Source organism: Prionailurus viverrinus, chromosome A1 (assembly GCF_022837055.1).
Source record: "Prionailurus viverrinus isolate Anna chromosome A1, UM_Priviv_1.0, whole genome shotgun sequence".
NCBI classification, from domain to species: Eukaryota; Metazoa; Chordata; class Mammalia; order Carnivora; family Felidae; genus Prionailurus; species Prionailurus viverrinus.
In genome coordinates this window covers 163,983,380-164,003,658 of record NC_062561.1, presented here as the reverse complement: position 1 = coordinate 164,003,658, position 20,279 = coordinate 163,983,380, and the positions used below count along the sequence as shown (strand labels likewise).

Below are 20,279 nucleotides of genomic sequence, written 5' to 3'. Positions count from 1 at the left end.
AGAGAAAAGCATTAGATAAAAGGGACAAAAATAAGAGGAAAGGGAGATCTGACATAGGGATAATTGAAGTTCCTAAAGAAGAAAACCAAAACAACCCAACAATAAATATTTAAATTTTTAGTTAAACTTCACTGAAATATGATATTTAGTAAATGCTGGAATAATAAGCAATAATAATAATGAATAAAGACTGAAATAAAAAAGATTTGTGTTTACATTTTGAAACGGCACATCAAGTAAAACTAGGGAAATTTACCCAAACCAATAAACATTGAGATACAATGTATTAAAACTGTTATATTTAAAGGTGAAGAAATAGTCCTTCTGTCATAAAAAAAAAAAAAAAAAGAGGAAAGCAAACAAGTTTGGCACCAGATTTGTCCCCAGCAGCATTCAGCTCTAGAAAACTAGAAACACTTAAAAGATCACTGAGGAAAGAAAATATGAACTAATTATTTTGTCATCAACAAACTGCCCTACAATTATAAACAGCTTTGATATGGCAGAACTAGGAAATGTTGTTAAGAGATACTTCTTAAGAACTGAAAGCAAGACAAGTTATAATTAGCCAAGATACATGATTAGGAAAACTTTGATAATAGGTCTGTTGGTGAGCGTTGGATAAGTTAAAACAAACAGCTTTAACTACTTACATTTAGCTAATATATTTTTTAAATTTAATTAATTTATGCTAGAACTAAGACATATACTAATCCGAGCATAAAGGTAACAAAATAGAATGCAATATATTATGCTTTGATAAAGTAGAAATTATACCACTAACAAAAATTGGGGAAAGAAAATGGGTCAAAAGAAGGACAAGCATCTTGGATACCTAATAGATAATAAATGGGGAGTCAAGGGAAATCATCTTAATAGACATTATAATGAAGCATAATATATTCAAAAGAGTGCACAGATCACAGGTATACAGTCTGATGGAAATTTTACAAAGTAACCACCACCAATGTAACCACAGTCCAGTTCAAGAAATCAATAATTATAAGTATTCCAAAAGTCCTTCCACTAACTCCTTTCTTGTCACCAACCCCTTCATCACTTAAGGTTACCACTATCCTGACTTCTATCCTGAATAGGTTAGTTTGTTCTGTTGGAACTTTATGCATATAGGAGATGATAGCACGTAGTCATTTGTGTCTGTATTGTGTTACTCAACAATATGTTAGTAAGAGTCACTGTTGCATGTAAAATAAATTCATTTTCATTGCCCTATAGCAGTGCTGTCCAATCGTATTTTCTAAAATAATGAAATGTTTTGTATATCTGTTGTCCAAAATAGTAGTTTCTAGCCACATGTGCATATTGAGCATTTGAAATGCAGTTAAGTATGAATGAGGCACTGAATTTTAAATTTTATTTGGTTTTAATTGACTTAAATTTAAGTAGGCACATATGGCTAATGGTTACCATATTGTATAGCATAGTTTTATAGTAGTCCATTGTATGAATATACTAAAATTTGTCCATTTGTTCTTTAGTTAATGTTTCCAGTTCAGGGCTGTTATGATTGCTATTTCTTTTCTTTTTCTTTTTTTTTTCTTTTTTAACATTTATTGATTATTGCGAGACAGAGAGACACAGCGTGAGCAGGGAGGGGTAGAGAGAGGGGAGACACACAATCCGAAGTAGCCTCCAGGCTCTGAGCTGTCAGCACAGACTCAGAGCCCGACACGGGCTCGAACTCATAAACTGTTAGATCATGACCTGAGCGGAAGTTGGTCGCCTAACCAACTGAGCCACCCAGGCACCCCTATGATTGCTGTTTCTATGACCATTTTTCTATTTGTCTTTTTGGAAACATGAACAGATTTCTATTGAGTTCATATATAAACAATAGAAATGCTAAGTCATAGTGTTTACATATATTGGGCTTTTTAACAAATTTTAAAAGTATTTGCACAAATCCATTCTTCTAGCAGTCTATGATTGTTTTCAAGTTGGGCAATTTTGATGGGTGTGTGTGTTAATATTGTGATTTTAATTTCCTTATTCAGAGGACTGATATTATTGAATATATTTTCCTTTACTTATTAGCCATATGAATATGTAGTTTTGTTAAATGTCAGTTTGATTTTTTTGTCTATTTTTAAATTGAGTTGTCTGTTCATTACTGATTTACAGGGTTTCTTCCTATACAGTATCTATACCCCAAGTTGGGGGTCGCTTGTCATATATATTCATAACAAATATCTTTTCCAACTCAGTGCCTTGCCTTCTCAACAATGGTGTCATCTTTTGAGTGAAAATTTTTTTTATTTAATTTATTTATTTTTATTTTTTAAAAGTTTATTTATTATTTATTTTGAGAAAGAGGGGGGCAGGGGCAGAGAAGAGAAGAGAGAGAATCCCAGGCAGGCACTGTCAGTCCACACTGTCAGCGCAGAGCCTGATAAGGGGCTTGAACCTATGAACCATGATATCATGACCTGAGCCAACATCCATTCTTAACCAACAGAGTCATCCAGGCACCCCACAAATTTTTGATTTTAATGTCCTGTTTAGGAAATATTTCCCTAACCAAATTATGAAGACATTTCCTATGTTATTTTAATAAAAATTATAAAATCAGTAATTCAGCTGGAAATAATTTTTTACTTAAAGGCTGTCCTTTTCCTGGGGCACCTGGGTGGCTCAGTCATGATCTCATGGTTCATTCAAGCCCTGCATCAGGCTCTCTGCTGTCATCACAGGTTTCAGATCCTCTGTCCCCTTCTTGCTCTGCCTCTCTCCCACTCGTGCTCTCCCTCTCTCTCTCAAAAATAAACATTTTTTTTTAAAGGCTATCTTTTCCCTGCAGCAGTGTACCAACAGACTATATATGTGGATCTATTTCTGTACTCTGTTCTGTTCCACTGGTTTATTTACGTATCCTTATACCATTATTACACTTATTCATTCATTCATTCATTCATTCATTCATGCATTCATTCATTTATTCATGTATTCATTTATTTGAGAGAGAGAGAGTGCACTCATGGGGGAGGGGCAGAGAGAGGGAGAGAGAGAATCCCAAGCAGGCCCAGTGCTGTCAGCATTCAATTTCACCAAACCTGAGATTATGACCTGAGCCGAAATCAAGAGTCAGTCACTTAACCAACCCAGCCACCCAGACGTCCCCAGTATTAAATTTGCTAATATTTTGTTTAGTGTTTTTGCATCTGTATTCATGACTAAGGTTGCCTTATAATTTTTCCCTTTTTATTAATGTGCTCGTTAGGTTTTGGACTTAATGTTCTGGTCTCATGAAATGAGTTGGGAGATATTTCCTTTTTTCTTTGTATCTGGACTATTTTTTGAGGGTGTAGATATATATACGTATATATACATATATTTATATATTTAATTATAATATATATATTTAATTAAATATTTGGAAGAAGTCACTTGTGTTGTCACTGGGGATGGGAATTTCTTCATGAGGTTTTAAATGGAATGCTTGTGTGTGTGTGTATGTGTGTGTGTGTGTGTGTGTGTGTGTGAAAGAGAGAGAGAGAGAGAGAGAGAGAGAGAGAGAGAGAAAGAGAGGGAGAGAGGGAGAAAGAAACTAACCTTTTTGCATTTGTCTTTATAATTCCTATCATTTTACTTTTATGTTTATTATGTTTTTATTTTATTCACATATATCTTCTGTATATTTGTATATGTTCCTTTTCTATCCAAATATGAATATAGCTGCATTCCAAAAGTCTTAACATGTATTTTTCTCATCCTTTCAATTCAAATATGCCTTTCAATGTATTTTTTACAATTTGAACCACATGTTATTTAGAGGTGTATAGTTTAGGGGCACCTGGGTGGCTCAGTTGGTTAAGCATCTGACTTCACCTCAGGTCGTGATGTCACAGCCCATGAGTTCGAGCCCTGCGTCAGGCTCTGTGCTGACAGCTCAGAGCCTGGAGCCTATTTCAGATTCTGTATCTCCCTCTCTGTCTCTACCCTTCCCCCAATCATGCTCTGTCTCCCTCTCAAAAATAAATAAAAATTAGAAGTGTATAGTTTAATTTCTAAATATTTGGAAATTTTCTTGTTATATTTTGTTACATATATTTACATAGACATAAATATAATTAATATTCTATTTATTTTTAGTTTGAATCCACTGTGTTCAGAGAACATATTTTTATGTTTTTTTCCTTGAAATTTCTTTGGACTTACTATTATGGTGCATTTGTCCATTATTTCTGTCATTTTTGCTATATATATTTTGAGGCTTTTATTAGTTGAAAACAAACTTAGAATTGCTACAACTTCTTGCTTTATTGACCCCTTTATCCCTTGAAATATTCCTTTTTATCTCTAATAACTTTTTGTCTTAAAATTACTTTTTATGACATTAATATTTCTTTATCAACTATATTCTTATTAGCATAATATATACCATTCCATTCTATTACTTTTGATCTTTCTCTGACCATGTATATTTAAGGTAGTATATAGTTGACTTAAAAAAAAATCCAGTCTAACCACTTAGTTTTCAAACTAGAGTATATAGAGTATTAAATTAAAAATAACTGCTGGTACCTTTGGATTTTTCTCTCATTTTAGTGTATGTTTCAAAATATTTTCTACTCATTCTTTTACTTCTTTTAAATTAAGTTATTTTAGTTTTCATTGTTTTCCCTTTATTATTTTGCTAATTTTGCATTATTTTATTCTTCTTGTGGTAGTCAAGACATTATTAAAGTATATGTAGTTCATTAGAGTCAAATTAAATTAGTGCTTTTGCCACTTCCTGGATAATTCAAGGATCTAAGAATATTTTAACTCCATTAACTCTCTTCCAACCTTTTGTTATTGTTGTCATGTATTTTGATGCTACATAAATTTTATAACCTAAGAGTGAAACTGTATGTATAATATCATATTAACAGAATCAGAATCTTTATTTTTTCCTACATTTTTGTGCTTTCTTCAGAGATCATTTATTTCTTCCAGAAAAAATTCTTTTACTGTGGGTCTGGTGGAAATGAATTTTGTTCATTTTTTTATTTGTTTAAAAATGTCTCGGGGTTCCTGGCTGACTCAGTCAGTTAAGCATCAGACTCTTCATTTCCACTCAGGTCATGATCTCGGGGTTTGTAAGATCGAACCTCAGTTCTGGCTGTGTGCTGACAGCGCAGAGCCTGCTTGGGATTCTCTCTCTCCCTCTGTTTCTGCCCCTCCTCCACTCGCATGCATGCTTTCTCTCTCTCTGTCTCAAAATAAATAAACTTCTTTAGAAAGTCTTTAAATCACCTTTAAAGTCAAATTATATTTTGACTGTTTATGGAATTTCAAGTTGGTGGCAATTTTAGTACTTTAAAGAGAAATATTTAGCTTTCTTTCTGACTTCTATGAGAACATTTTATTACTATTCCTTTGAATGTAATATGCCTTTTCTCTAGATGCTCTTAACATTTTTTCCTTGTCCTTGGTTGTCAGCAATTTTAATATGATATTCCTTAGTATGATTTTGTTTATGTTTATGCTGCATGGAGATTTAAATTTTTCTTATGGCTTTGAAAGACAGGCTTGTTGTCTTTTCCACTTATCTATTATGATGGTAAGTGTATTTATTTGGTAGGCGGCCATAGAAAGGTATCACAGAATGGGTAACTTAAACAGCAACTGTTTATTTTCTCACAGCTCTGGAGGCTAGAAATCTGCAATCAGTGTGTGGGCAGCTCTCCTGAGGGCTGGGAGAGAAGGATCTGTTCCAGATCTCCTTGGCTTGTAGATGGCCATTTTTAGTCCAGTCTTTACATGTTACAGTCCATATTTCATGTCGGTGTACATGTCAGTGTCCATATTTTCTCTTCTAATAAAGACACTCTCATATGGGATTAGGCCCACCCAACTGATCTCATTTTAGTTTGATTACCTCTCTACAACCCCGTCTCCAATATGATGGCATTCTGAGGTACTTGAGGTTAGGATTTCAGCATATAAATTTTGGAGGGACACAATTCAACCCATAGCAGCAAGAAACCATCCCCAATTTATCACTTACCAGCACCACATTATCTTCATGACTCTGTGAGTTGACTGGACTCAATAAGGTAGTTCTTGATTGGGGTTTCTCATGAGCTTGTGGTCAGATGCCACATGACACTTACTCATCTGATAGCATGACTGGACTGGATTTCCAAGACAGCTGACAATTCAGGCTAACTTTTGGTGGGAGCCTAACTGGGGCTGATTGACCACAAGTAGCTTCCTTATGTGACTTGTACTTCTGCTAACAAAGTATTATAGTTCCAAAAGGGGGTGGCCCCAGCTTTAGTGTTCCAAGGGACCCAAGCATAAGCTGTAAGGCATAAGCAACAAGGCTTTTATTTGACCTAGGCTAGAAGTCCAAGAATGTTACTTTTATGCATTCTTTTTGCTAACAAAATCATTATGTTTCAGGAAGAAGATCATTAGGTTCCGCTTTTTGATGTCACATACAACTAGCATGTATACAGAAAAAACAACAACAACAAAAAAGGAATTGATGACCACCATTTTGGGTGATTATCTACCACACCCACTTTCATTGATTTAGGAGAATTCTTACATATTGTTTCTTCAAATATTCCTTTTGCTCCATTCTTTCTCTATTCACCTTTGGAATATTAATTATACATATCATAAACCTTTTACTGTGTCCATGTGTCTCTTACTATCTTTTGCATTCTATTTTTATTTGTTTTTATGTTTTGTGCTTCAGACTAAGTTTTTTCACTTTTCTAATTTCCAATGTATTAATCCTATCTCTACTCGCTTTTCTAGTTACCTACACTCTAGTTTACTAATTATACTTTCATCTGTGTTTAATGAGCTATGAAAGTCACCTATTGAATACTTAATTCTAATTAGTGTATTTTTCAGTTATAGAATTTCATTTCCTTTCAAGATTCTAATTCTCTGAAAAAATTCTCTGTCTTATCATTTATTTTCTTGGGTATATTAATTCCCCAAATTTAAAATCTCTGTTAGGTATCTAGTATCTGAATATTCTGTAAAACTATTATATTGTATTTTTTTCTCTTGGCCCTGTCTTTTATAATTCTATAATTATTTTTAATAATGTGTGGAATTTTGTGTACTAAGAACAATAGAGGCTAGAGACATTAATAACTCCACTTTTTTTTTTACAATAGCTTTATTTAAACACACAGAATTGGAACAGTTCCCTGTAATCCAAACAGGAATTTAGTTGGTTTGAGGTTGGGTTTAAGTCTCTAAAAGTCCTTATCAATATCCAGATTGCTTTTATCCTAGGGTATAGTCTATTAAGAAATCCTGAGTGAAAGAAACGTATGTTAAACATAGGATCCTTCATTCTTGGTGAGAGTTGAATGCTAGTGTTTGTCTTCCAGTTACAATGAAACTTCCAAGAACAATATTACCAGTTCTTTTTATATTGTATTAGAAATAATAGCCAATATATTTAGATAAAAATTCAGTAAGCTCCAGTATATAAAAAAATAACACACACTTAGAGCTACATGCACTCATGCACACACACAGACACACACACACACACACAAATTCAGTTAAAATTAATTTTTTAACCTACATTAACTGGAAAATGAAAACAGACTAAGGTCTGTAGTCTGATTAACATAAATAAGTGCATGTCGTTTTCCTGGTTTTAATATTATATAATAGTTACATAAGCTTTCATCACTGGGGGATGCTGGGTAAAGGAACACATGGTACTTTGTACTACTTTTATAACTACCTGTCAGCTTCAGAAATAAATAATTTCAAAATAAAAAGTAAAAAAAAAAAATGAAACACACACATGTACATACACACACATATGAATATTACAAAAATAGACTGACTTAACAGTTGGGGAAGATGTATTCAATATATGGATAGAAGACCTAACATCACCAATATATTAGTTCTTTTTGAGTTAATTGATAATTTTAATGTAATAATTAATAGAATAGAATTATTGGACTTTAAAATCTGATTTTAGATCTCTTAGGGAAAAATAACAAGCAAGAATAGCTTGGGAATCTTAAACAAAGGAACACAATAATGGAGCTTTAGTCTCATAAGCTAAAATGTACCATAAAATTTTAATTATTAAAACAATATAGTATTGATTTATGAATAGAATGACAGTAAGTCTAGAAATAGATCTCAGATTATATGGGGATTTAATGTAAAATGAAAGTGAGATCTTAAAGAAGTGGATCAAAGATTCATCTCTTAGAAAGCACCTGGGTGGCTTAGTTGGTTTAGCATCTGACTCTTGAGTTTGGCTCACATCATGGTCCCAGGGTCATGGTACTGAGCCCCACATGCCCATGTTGGGCTCTGCGCCGGGTGTGGAATGGGCTTAAGATTCTCTCTCTCTCTCTCTTTGTCTCCCCCAACTCCCAGCTTATGCTCTCTCTCTCTTTCTCTTTCTTGTAAAAAATAAAATAAAATAAAAATAAAGAGGGGCGCCTGGGTGGCTTAGTCAGTTAAGTGTCCGACTTCAGCTCAGGTCATGATCCTACAGTTGGTGGGTTCGAGCGCCGCGTCGGGCTCTGTGCTGACAGCTCAGAGCCTGGAGCCTGGTTTGGATTCTGTGTTTCACTCTTTGCCCCTCTCCTGCTCGCACTCTGTGTCTCTCTTTCTCATAAATAAATAAGCATTAAAAAAAATAAAAAAAAAAAAAGAAAGAAAGAGAAAGAAAGAAAATAAAAAAGAAAGAAGGGGGAAAGAAAAAGAGATTTGTTTGAGTATAATGAGATTGTCTTCAGGGGGAAAAAAAAATATCCAGAGTATAAACACACCAGAGAAAACTAAAATGGAACAAAGATTAAAAAAAAAAAAAAAAAAAAGTGTTAAGCAATACAAGTGCTAGAAAAAAAAATTGACCCTGGGTGCCTGTGTGGCTAATTTGGTTGAGCGTCTGACTTCAGCTCAGGTCATGATCTTAAGGTTTGTGAGTTCAAGCCCCACGTTGGGCTGTGCACTGACAGCTCAGAGCCTGGAGCCTACTTCAGATTCTGTGTCCCCCTCTCTTTCTGCCTCACCCCTGCTTGTGTTCTGTCTCTGTCTTTCAAAAATGAATAAACATAAAAAAAATTTAGAGCTTATCTCTTTTTTTAAAAAAAGAAAAAAATGTACTTATTTCACTATTATCTTTAAAAGCGCAAGGTATTGGGGTGCCTGGGTGGCTCAGTTGGTTAAGTGACCGACTTCTGCTCCGGTCATGATCTTGCAGTTTGTGAGTTCGAGCCCCGCGTCGGGCTCTGTGCTGACAGCTCAGAGCCTGGAGCCTACTTCGGATTCTATGTCTCCGCCTCTCTCTACCCCTCCCCTGCTCACGCTCTGTGTCTCTCTGTCTCTCAATAATAAATAAATGTTAAAAAAGATAAGAAAAGAAACGAGCAAGGTATTTCCAACTATGACTCAAAATGTAAAAATGGGAAAGACTGAAAAAAGGTACTCCATAAAATTAAAAATAATAACCAAAGTCAAAATTCAAGCAACAATAAGTATAAGCAACTCTTATCATATAAAAAGATTAATCCCTCTAATAAGTAAAGCTCTCTTATGATTAACAACTCTGTAGAGAAGTGGAAAAGCATCAAAGAGAAAGCAAAAATGCAAACGTGAAGGAATGTTCAGCCATACCCATAATAAGTGACATAGAAATTAAAATTTTAATGTGATAGTAGTTCTTACCTAGGTGACAGGAATAAAACTTTGATTATAGAATCTGTTTATGTGGCCATGTAGAAACAAGTACCTTCATAATATTGCTTGAAAGAGCACAACATAGTACATCTCCTGTGAAAGGGGATCTTTAATACCTAAAAAATTTGCAGATGTGCTTATCCTTTATGCCAGCACTTATACTTCTTGAAATCCTTATTGTGGACATCCTGTAAACAGATACATTTACATCTGTAAGTTTATCTATATCATATATGTATATGTTTCTATTTCATATATATATGATATGATATATAATATACATGGGTGTATGTGTATGTGTGTGTATGCGTGTATATATATATATGTATATATATACATATATATATATATATATATGAAACAAAACAATGGGAAAAATCTAAGTGTGAAGGAGCAACAGACTGGTTGAATAAATGATTGCATTTTGCACATGAAATGTAATGCAACTAAAAAAATTAATAGGGTGGAGCTCTATATTCATGTAGGAAAGGATCTTAGTATATTGTTACACGAAAAAAGAACAGTGAATATAGTATGCTACTTCCTGTGAAGAAAGAAATAAATATAGAGATATGCATTTACACTTATTTGTATTTGCATAAAATAACACTAGGTATAAAAAAGAATGTAATTAAAATGGTAACCTAAAGGTAACCAAAAGGAGGGGGCAGAAATAGAGGTAGATGACAGCAAGGGTGGAAGCAAGCAGGTTTCTTCAGCATATTCTCTTTATATTGTTTTGCTTTCCAAAGCATGTAATTATACTACAAATTCAACAAATAAAGTTTAATTTTAAAAATACAATAAGATTCAAAGTCAAAGACATAAATTGTGAAATCGTTGTCAAATGAGTGATACTTAGAGTCAAGGAAGAGGGGTAGGATGGAGTTTGTAGTAAGCCAATGGTCCTACAGAGGGCAACAAGAAAAGATGGGTTACATGATAAAAATAATACATTTAAAGGCAGAGGACTAGAGGGATTAAAATTCCAGAGAGAGCAGAAGTTTTTAGAGGTGAATTGGAGATCTAAAGCTGTCCCTGAGATTCGGCCAATTCTTGATGAAGGCTAGATCCTGACAGTCTGGACTAGGTCCAGGTAGAGGGTCACCCCGGGGGCAAGCAAACTGGCAGAGTTACTGGTGATTACACGGGACTAAGAATGACAAAATTGTTTTTCCTCTGGAGAAATTTGTTGCAATCTGACGCTGTGTGAAGTAAAGTCTAAACAGAAAAGTATCCTAACTTGTCTGTATCTCTCTATCAGGGGCTCATTAAGAAAAACTAGTTCTTCAATTCTTTCCTTTCCAACAGAGCCCGACTTGGGACTTGAACCCACAAACCGCAAGATCATGACCCGAGCCGAAGTCGGCGGCTTAACTGACTGAGCCACCCAGGCGCCCTCCACCAAAAAAATGTGTCTTGACTAATAAATATTCACTTATAATTTTAAAACACACTGCAAAGAAAATGCAGTAAAATTCGATGAGAAAATTATAGGACGGTCTCACTCTGCGTGAGGATTCAGAGAGGGTGTTCCTGAAGAACTGATATTTAAGCTGAGCCCTGAGGGATAGGGGATGAGTATTCACACAGTGGGAAGGACAAATGTGAAGATTCCGAGTGGGAGAAGTAGCTTTGTAAGATTGTTGTGTTATATAGAATGTCGTGAACAAGGAGGGTAATGAAGGCAAAAGTGAGGTGTGAAGTGGCATCCAGTAAGACTGATGTGATAAGGGTGACTCTTGTAAATGTTCTTTTGCAATTCTAGGTTTTATCATAAGAACAAGGGGAAGCTGTTAAAGGATCCTACGGGAGACAGTGAAGTAATCAGAGTTTCACAGTACAGAAAAATCACTTTGGCTCTTAGATGGAGAGTGGGCTGAAAGTATAAGGATGGTTGTTGGGAGATAAATTAGGAAGTCATTTCATTTTTTTTGGGGGGGGGTTTGTTTTCAGGAGAAAGATATAGACTTGGAATAGGCTGGTGGAATTAGAGATTAAATATATATTTTTTTTAAATCAGAGAAAGGACCAAAAAATGTATTTTTAAAAATCACAGTATTTGGTTATTGGTTCTGGTCCATGAGGAAAAGGATGGGATCACAGGTGCCTCTTTTCACATTTTGGACTTGAACACTGCATGATGGTGGATGACAGCTCCACTTGTGATGGGGGAGCACTGGGGAAGGAGCAGCTTTTGTGCAAAACAGGAATTTAAATCTAGAGCTGATGTCTTATAAGAATGATGTGGAGTGGAAATATAAGTTTAGAAGTCATGAGAGATAGTGGAAGCTGCCTTTTTACGTTTTGGAAGAGTACTAACAAATTTTTGTTTATTCCATGATATTCTTAAACACCCTATTATAGCCTTATTAGACAATATACAAAAAAACATTCGCTTAATTCATTTTCCATTAAATATTTTTAATACAAAGCTATTATTTATTTTGTGTTATTCATTTAACTGATGGAAAATCCTGGGAACCATTAATCTTTTTATCTTGTATATCAGAAGTGAAGATACAAAAATGCTTCTTTTTTAAAAGTTTATTTATTTAATTATTTTGAAAGAGAGAGAGAGAGAGAGAGAGAAAGAGAGAGAGAGAGAGAGAGAGAGAGAGAGAGAGAGAGAGAGAATCCCAAGCAGGCTCCATGCTCCGTGCAGAGCTGACATGGGGCTTGATCTCATGATTGGGAAATCATGACCTGAACTGAAATCGAGTTGGAAGCTCAACCGAATGAGCTACCGAGGCGCTCCCAATACATAAATGCTTCTTAATAATGCTACTTATGAATTATGGTCAGTTCTATATATGCTTCGGAAAGCAATGATAATCCATGTGAGAAAACTACATGTGCTAAATGAAGCAGAACACTCAATTATATTTAGGGATATTATTATCTCCACTTTATACCAAGACCTATACTAAAGTGTAGTTCTAAAATGTGGCACTTTCTTTTTCCTCCCTTAAGAATCTGCTTACTATGGAAGTATAAATTATTTTTTTATTTAAAAATACCATTGTCTTTTGAGGATTGGTTAATTTGTTTTCATTTTCCTAGGAGTAAACATTTGAGGAAAGAATATTTCCACCAGGTTGATATGGGTGGAATTATCTTACTTTTTGTGAGATAGTCACAAAATATTGTATGAATGCTACATTTTAGTATATTGAGTTGTTTGGATGAAAATGTTGGTCATATTAGTTCATTGCGCAAGTTCTAGAACAAGGAAAAAATGGTAAGCAAAGAGTTTTTTTTTTTAATAAAATGTAGTTTTTATTTTTTTACTTCCTAAAATGTTCAATGGTTTATTATTTTTTATTGTATTTTCAATTGAGTCTCCAAACTGATATGTGGTTTTGTGCATTTATTTTATTTTATTTTTTTAATTTTTTTTAACGTTTATTTATTTTTGAGACAGAGAGAGACAGAGCATGAACGGGGGAGGGTCAGGGAGAGGGAGACACAGAATCTGAAACAGGCTCCAGGCTCTGAGCTGTCAGCACAGAGCCCGATGTGGGGCTTGAACTCACGGACTGTGAGATCATGACCTGAGCCGAAGTCGGCCGCTTAACCGACTGAGCCACCCAGGCACCCCTTATGCATTTTTTTAAAAACAAATACTTGCTTTGACCTATAGGAAATACAGAGAGCTTCATTTTTTATATTTGGAAAATTATTTTTGTTTGTTTTAGCTTTTGAATAGTGAGGGTAACAGAGGTCCAGCAGGAAAGAGAAGGGGCTCTCAAATTAGGACAATTTAAGCAAGGTTGAAGAAAGTGGCTATTTAAAATGTGGGTGGAGTATAAGAATCATAAGGTATATAGTGCAGTACCCCTGGTCTGTTACCACTTGCCCAAAAGAAAACAAGGGTAGGAAAGAGAGAGACCTGTAGAGAGGACTGCTTTGCCTAGTGACCTAGTCAGCAGGATTTCACTCTGGGGAGAGAAGCTGGGAAGAAACACCTTGACCTCACTCTCCTTCCTCACTCTCGAGTACCCAACTGGCAAACTGTAATGAGAAGCCAGAAGGCAAGAGAGCCTATTGATGTAGCACATTTAGATCAGCTCTCAAGACAGAGATAAAGGTAAAGAAATGTAGAGTGGATCTCACAGGGGAAAAAGGAGAAATATAAAGTAGTGGATGTGCACCTCGAAATGGAGAAAAGGTAAGTGTGATAGTTAGTGCCAAATTTTTTTTTCAGCAAAGGAAAAAAGAGGCTGGGGCAGAGGGTCTGGCCCATAAATGTTTCCTCCTTGTGAAGAGCAAGAAGCTTTGGAATCAGTTGGCAAGGGGAAGGATATGAAGAATTGAAGCAATTGTACTTCTTTAATTCACCTAGATTGAACTCTGTTAACTGGCTAAAGATTTTTAGTTTAACTGATGAAGAGTAAAAAAAATAACAAAAAATTTATAATAGTAATAAAATAATAATAATAACCTAGCAAATTCTCTAAAGCTGTTAATAGTAATGTTTTGATAATATCATTACTCTTTGCTCACAGGATTGTATCCGACAATCAACGTTCTTTGGCCTTGGGTTTGGCCTTTGTGTTTTTGAGAATATTTGGTATGGACTTTCGGCAATCTTTTTTTACAGTGAATTGTTGATTTTTTGATATGTGTGTCTACATGTATATTTAGAATTTCAAACAAATAAAAATGGTAAACTGACACAACACAAGTGAATGGGGGAGCTGCTTTGCAGAATTTAGGAGACAATATTTATGTAAAAAGACAATACATAATGCAAAGCCGATCCTGTCATATAAAATATGCATTAATACTATATTTGATCAGACAGGACAGTCTATTTGATTAGATGTATATTCATCAATCTTGTCCAAGTGGTTTGGTAAGCTGAAACAAAACACATAACCACAACACTGCTTGCATGTTTGGGGAGTCACTAACAACATTTTCATTACCAAAGACTCTGATGTTTTTAAGGACTTACAGACAAAGAAAAAAATTGTTTTTCTCAGATGGTAATGCACTCTGTACTTCAGGCTTTCTTAAAATAGCAAAAACTAGCTTTCAAATCTAAATTATCTACATTATGACTGTATTAGCACCCCTGATTCAAAAGTTGATTAAAAATATTGATGGGGCAAGGAAACGAGATTAAACTGGATTGAAAACTGAAAGACATATGATAAATGGAGTCAAGAACATAGAAAAATTTAAGTGTGGCTTGGATAGGGATCAGAGAAATAATTCTCTACCTAGATCAATATGTGCGGTTCAAATTGGCTCTTTTTAATTAGGAAAAATGAGAGCATATTTTTATGTGAATCATGGCCTGATCGATAAGGACAGATTTGTTTTGGAAGACAGAACCTAAGAAACAGCTAATGCATAAACAGTTTCTAACATGAAAAAGGAAGCTAGTGAGACTGATACATTTTTGTTGGAAGAGGGTGGAACAAGATGATACTTTAGATACAGACTGCCTCTATATCTAACAGTATTTTGCCAACAGATAATTTGAAGCAGAGGATAGATATTATCTGTTTTCTGTTTAAAAGATAACTCTGCTTCTGGAGGGAAAAATACTTATAGAAGATAAATGTAAAGGAAAAAAAGGCTTTTGCTGCAGTCTAAACCAGAATTATGTTAAATTGGATTCTAGAGGTTGTGAAAGAGACACAGAAATCAACGTATCCAAGATATGTTTAGAGTTAGTGTCCTAAAGATTTATCATGGATTGGAAAAATATGAAGGAAAATAGAAAAAAATGAATAGTAGGCTTAGGTTTTTGACCTTGAACGATTATAAACAGAGTGCCAGCACTCAATAAGATTGGGAGAATTGGTAATCTTTGATAGTGATCTTGGATAGTGGTCTTTGGCAGGAGTCATAAGTCATGAAGCATGAGGGCCCTGACATAATGAAGTTATAGTAAACTAGATGTCAGTAAAGATATCTTAGTTCTGAGATTTCAGTTCTAATGTCTTTGGGGTGACTTTTTAAAAATGACTTCTAATTCATTTTTAGCTGAAATTGTTGCTGAGGAGATGTTGTCTCTGAGAGTATACAGAAATTTACGTAAGGCAGTACACAACTCTTCTTCTGGATATGAGGTCCTCTGAATCTAGGGTTGCTACAAACATACCAAAGCATTTACATTCCTAGTTATTTCTCTCAATATCTTGATAAATAACAGATGTACATTGCATTAAAAAACTAACTTTTCATTGATTGAAAACATAGAGAACATAAAAACATAAACTGATTACATGTATGTCATTCTAAAAATATGAAAGCAACTAATTTTTTATACCTACAGGAATAAGGATTTTTTAAAAATACAGTTTTTTCCAGTTCTTAATAATCCTACTTATAAGTAAATTCTTAGATAATTTTAAATGATATATTTAAATGTGATGATGGCTAAATACATCAGTTTAATTTTAGAATAAAAGTCATACTTATCCTAACCTGTAGTGTTTTCATGGAGCATTTATAATTATTGCATTTTTCATAGGGACTATACCTGGACCAATAGTTTTTAAAATGACAGCAGATATTTCTTGTATCTTTCGGGAGACTGAATACTGTGGGAAAAAAGGAAATTGTTGGATCTATAACAAGATGAAAATGGCCTACCTATTGGTAGGAATATGTAAGTGATACCTATTAAAGAATTACAGAAAAGTAAAACTGTTTTAAACATGTATGGTTGTTTATAGTAATGTACAATAATAATAAACTATGAACAAATGAATATTTTGATGTTTAAAGAACCCTTATTATATAGAAAATATTTTAGAAACTGAAGTATTAAAGTATTTATATGAATATTTGAGTCACTGCATTAAATACACAATTGTTTTATGTTGTTCCTGAATAAAGGGTGGTAATTAGCAAAATTTCAATTTGGGAAGTAATTTTGTCCATATACATATACAACCAAGTTGCTTGACCTTGTAACCCTTGCTATTTACATAGTAAAAGATTGGACAATTAAAAAAAAATTTTCACATCCCCAGAGAACATCAGGATACTCTCACCCTACTTACATGTGAGTTTCACAGTCTCTCTTGCTTAATGATGTAACAGCCTACCTAGCAAGTATTCAGTATTTATTGAATAAATAAAGATATGAGGAATTGAGATACTATGGTGGTATGAGCTGTGTTATGGTCAGCTTTGAGAAAATCTAGATATGCTTGTATTACTCTAGAAAATATATATCTCCCTTGATTTCAATTTGTTCATCTGTAAAGTGAGGATGTTGGCCTATATAATGTCTCAAGTCTTAATCTCTACTAACATTCAATAATTTTATTGTATAGATGTTGGTATGATAAATATTTAAAAGTGTTTATATGTTTTGTGATTTTAATGAGTTCCTTAATTTGAAGAAACATAATGATAGACTCTAATATTTACCAGTAACAAATACTTCTGTGATGAACAGTATATAGTGGTGCCTTGTAATTCAAAAGTCAATTATCCAGCAAACTTAGTCTACACTGAACATTGAGTAAAGTAAAATTTTAAAAAACAATTAAAAAGTAAAAAGTGACCTTTAAGAAGTCAAAATTAATTTCTCAGAGATAATTCAACAAAACTAGGTTTTGTTCTTAAGGAAGTCCTCTTAAGGCACTACTGAGCCTTTTAATTTTTATTTTAGATATATATGTAACATGCTTATCTATTTTCCAACTCAGCACAAAATTGACAAAGCTGGTGAACTGCTTAGAGATCCTGCTAAGGAGCTACTAAAAGGAGATAACAATAATAAAGGACATAGAGAAATACAGTTAGAAAGGGCAAACAGAAGAAACTGAAATAAGAATATGCTTTTGTGGCAGTTTAGTGTAAACTTTTTAAAGTTCTGATCGTTAAAAGAAATAATTAATAGACAACCATAGTTTAGAAGGTAAAGTGTAAAAAGGAACCAATGTCCAAAATATATAAAGAACTCCCATATATCAAAATAAGCAAAGGATAAATAATGGAAAAAATGGACAAAAGACTTGAAAGAATTCACAAAATTTAATAATCAGTCAATAAACAATGGAATGGATATATAAATTGTGGTAAAATCAACAATGGAATGATATATGGCAATGAAAACAGAAGGTACACAACTATATAAAATATGAATTAATCATACAAACATAATTTTGAAAGAAAGAAATCAAACAACTGAGTATGCACTCTGTGGTTCCACTTACATAATTTTGACCTGCTATAACTATATTTCAAAAATAAAAGTAACCCATTCTGGTTAGTGACTTTGAGGAAACATGAAGGAAAGCTTCTGGGGTGTTGACAGCTGTTTTGTTCTTGATCCAGATGCTGGTCACACTGTGTTTAGTTTGTGAAAAATGTATCTTTAAAAAAAAAATTGAGATGTAATGAAGATGCAATTAACATATATCTTAGGTTTTTAGTTTGATGGCTTTTGATAAATGAGTGCATCTGTGGAACCAGCACCTCAAAACAAGCTGTAGAAATTTATCCCCTGTCCCTTTTCAGTCAATTTCCTTCCTCTAGAGATAAACCTGTTTCAGGTTTCTATTATAATATGTTGGCTCTTTCTGTTCTAAAAATTTATGCAAATGGAATGCAGTATATACTCTTTTGTTTTTCTGTGTTGCTTAATATTATGCTTTTGGGAGATTCATCCATGTTATTCTATAGCAGTAGTTTGTCCTTTAAAAAAAATTTCCAAATACTGTTTCATTTTGTGAATATACTATAATCTATCCATTCTCTTGTTAAAATTCATTTGGTTGTTTGCAGTGTTGGGCTATTATAAATGTATGAAAATTATTGTGTCATTATAAATGACAAACGCATTAATGTTTATCTTTTGTAACCACTATAATTGATATTGTCAGATAATTGATGTTGTTGCTCTAGAATATTTTTTACTTTAATTTTCAGGGTCTTTTGCATTCTAAGCGCAAGTACTTTTATATAATGCTTGTAATATTTCTGTTTATATTTGGAAAATGGTGATTTTTTTCAAAAAGAATAAAGCTGCATGAAGTGGCTTAAATAGGTTCCAGTTCCTATTGATATTTAAGTTAGCAGCAATGTATTTTTAAGCTTTAGAGTTAATACATTCTGTGAAAAAAAGACACACTTTTTAAAGAAATTTTAAAGCTTTTGTAAACATCAAAAAATCCCCTTTAGTAACTTGATATGTTTATAACATTAATTACATTCTATAATTAGAAAATTGATATTTTAAAGAGATTACATATACTTACCATTTCTTTGGTAAATAGCATTCTTTCCACAAATATTTTTGCTCTAGATAGATTGACACATCTGATGGTTGTTTTTTTTTTTTTTTAATTCAGGTTGTATTTGCAAAGTAGTCACTATCTTCTTCACTGCTATTGCACTTTGCCTATGTAAATATTTACCAAAGGATAACAGTGAAATCCTGCATATGCCCGTGAAGAATCCAACAGTAAAAAAAAAAAGAAAAAACTAATTTATAACTGGATCATTAATGTGGAAGAATTATACACTGTCAGTCCATCAATGGAATGTTATACTAATAAAATTTGAAATAATTATAATATAGTTACATGTTTAATAAATGAATGTGACTCATATGATCCCGTAAGTTTATTATAGTTTGAGTACAAATATAATAATATAGTCCCTGTGTTTTGGATTTTTGAAATATATTGTAAAATACACATTTAATAACTAATAAAAAGAATACTTTTAATGAAAAATGAAGCAGAAGTGGGAAAATATACATAAGTTAATTCTGTTAGTGACATGTATTATTAGCTTTTGGTTATGTAGGACTACTTAGGATTCATATAGTTTGTTCTTCTTATTTAATTCGGGCTGTGGATGTTTATTTCTCAATAATTTTTCAAAATAAAATTAGATTTTTCATTCCAGTTCATATAATAAAAATTTAAATTAATGTCATACATATTCTCCAAAAGAAGGCAGTTTCAAGCGTCTTAAAAATTAACATTTTATTTATCTTTTATTTCACCATGGAGAGGTTTCTTTTGAAACTATCTCTGGTCAGTTGCCTAATTTGCAATACATAGTTTCATGCTCCTTTAATTTTAGTAGACACAAAAGTCAAAATGATCATATACATCTTTATTTTTACTTTGACTTGAGTTTTATTGATAAAGACTACCTGATGCCTGAGCTGATTTCCATTTTTGTGTTTTTATATTTAATTGTATGACAATTATAATTATTTTATGTGAAAAATATTCAAATTTAAATGTAGAAAATGTGTCAACCATTTGTGGAATTTTTTTAAGCTTAAATGTGTTTCTCTAGAGAGTTTTTGTTATAAGTATTTCATACATCATTGTACATCCATCCAAATTTATAGCAATTTTCTAAATGTTAGTATAAAAATCAGATTGTTATAAAACAAAAAAAAAAACTTCTCTACATTGCTTCTATTGTTCTCTTGGGAGAAGAAATAAAGGATAGAATTTCTCCTTTGTTATACACATTAGTCAAGGACCTCTGTGTGTAAATGTATTGCCCTATTCCTTTTTTTTTTTCCTTTCTCCAATTTTTTTTTTTAAATTCCGGTTAATTAACATACAGTGTAATATAAGTTCCGGGTG

At 33.1% G+C, this 20,279-nt stretch overlaps 1 protein-coding gene across 5 annotated transcripts in view; it reads left to right on the top strand.

Annotated features, from left to right (window-relative positions):
- SLCO6A1 (solute carrier organic anion transporter family member 6A1) overlaps window positions 1-19,292 on the top strand; it is a 91,808-nt gene extending 72,516 nt beyond the window's left edge. For 2 of the 5 annotated variants that reach the window (XM_047874429.1, XM_047874405.1), the window contains exons 11-13: window positions 14,199-14,263; window positions 16,181-16,318; window positions 19,017-19,291. In XM_047874429.1, the coding sequence (XP_047730385.1) occupies window positions 14,199-14,263; window positions 16,181-16,318; window positions 19,017-19,153 (340 nt within the window). In that variant the 3' untranslated portion in view covers window positions 19,154-19,291. Of the gene's footprint in view, window positions 1-6,408; window positions 6,510-14,198; window positions 14,264-16,180; window positions 16,319-19,016 lie in introns of those variants that run through there. The other 3 variants (XM_047874414.1, XM_047874423.1, XM_047874440.1) reach the window with 3 other exon arrangements.
- Window positions 19,293-20,279: the final 987 nt, after the last annotated feature.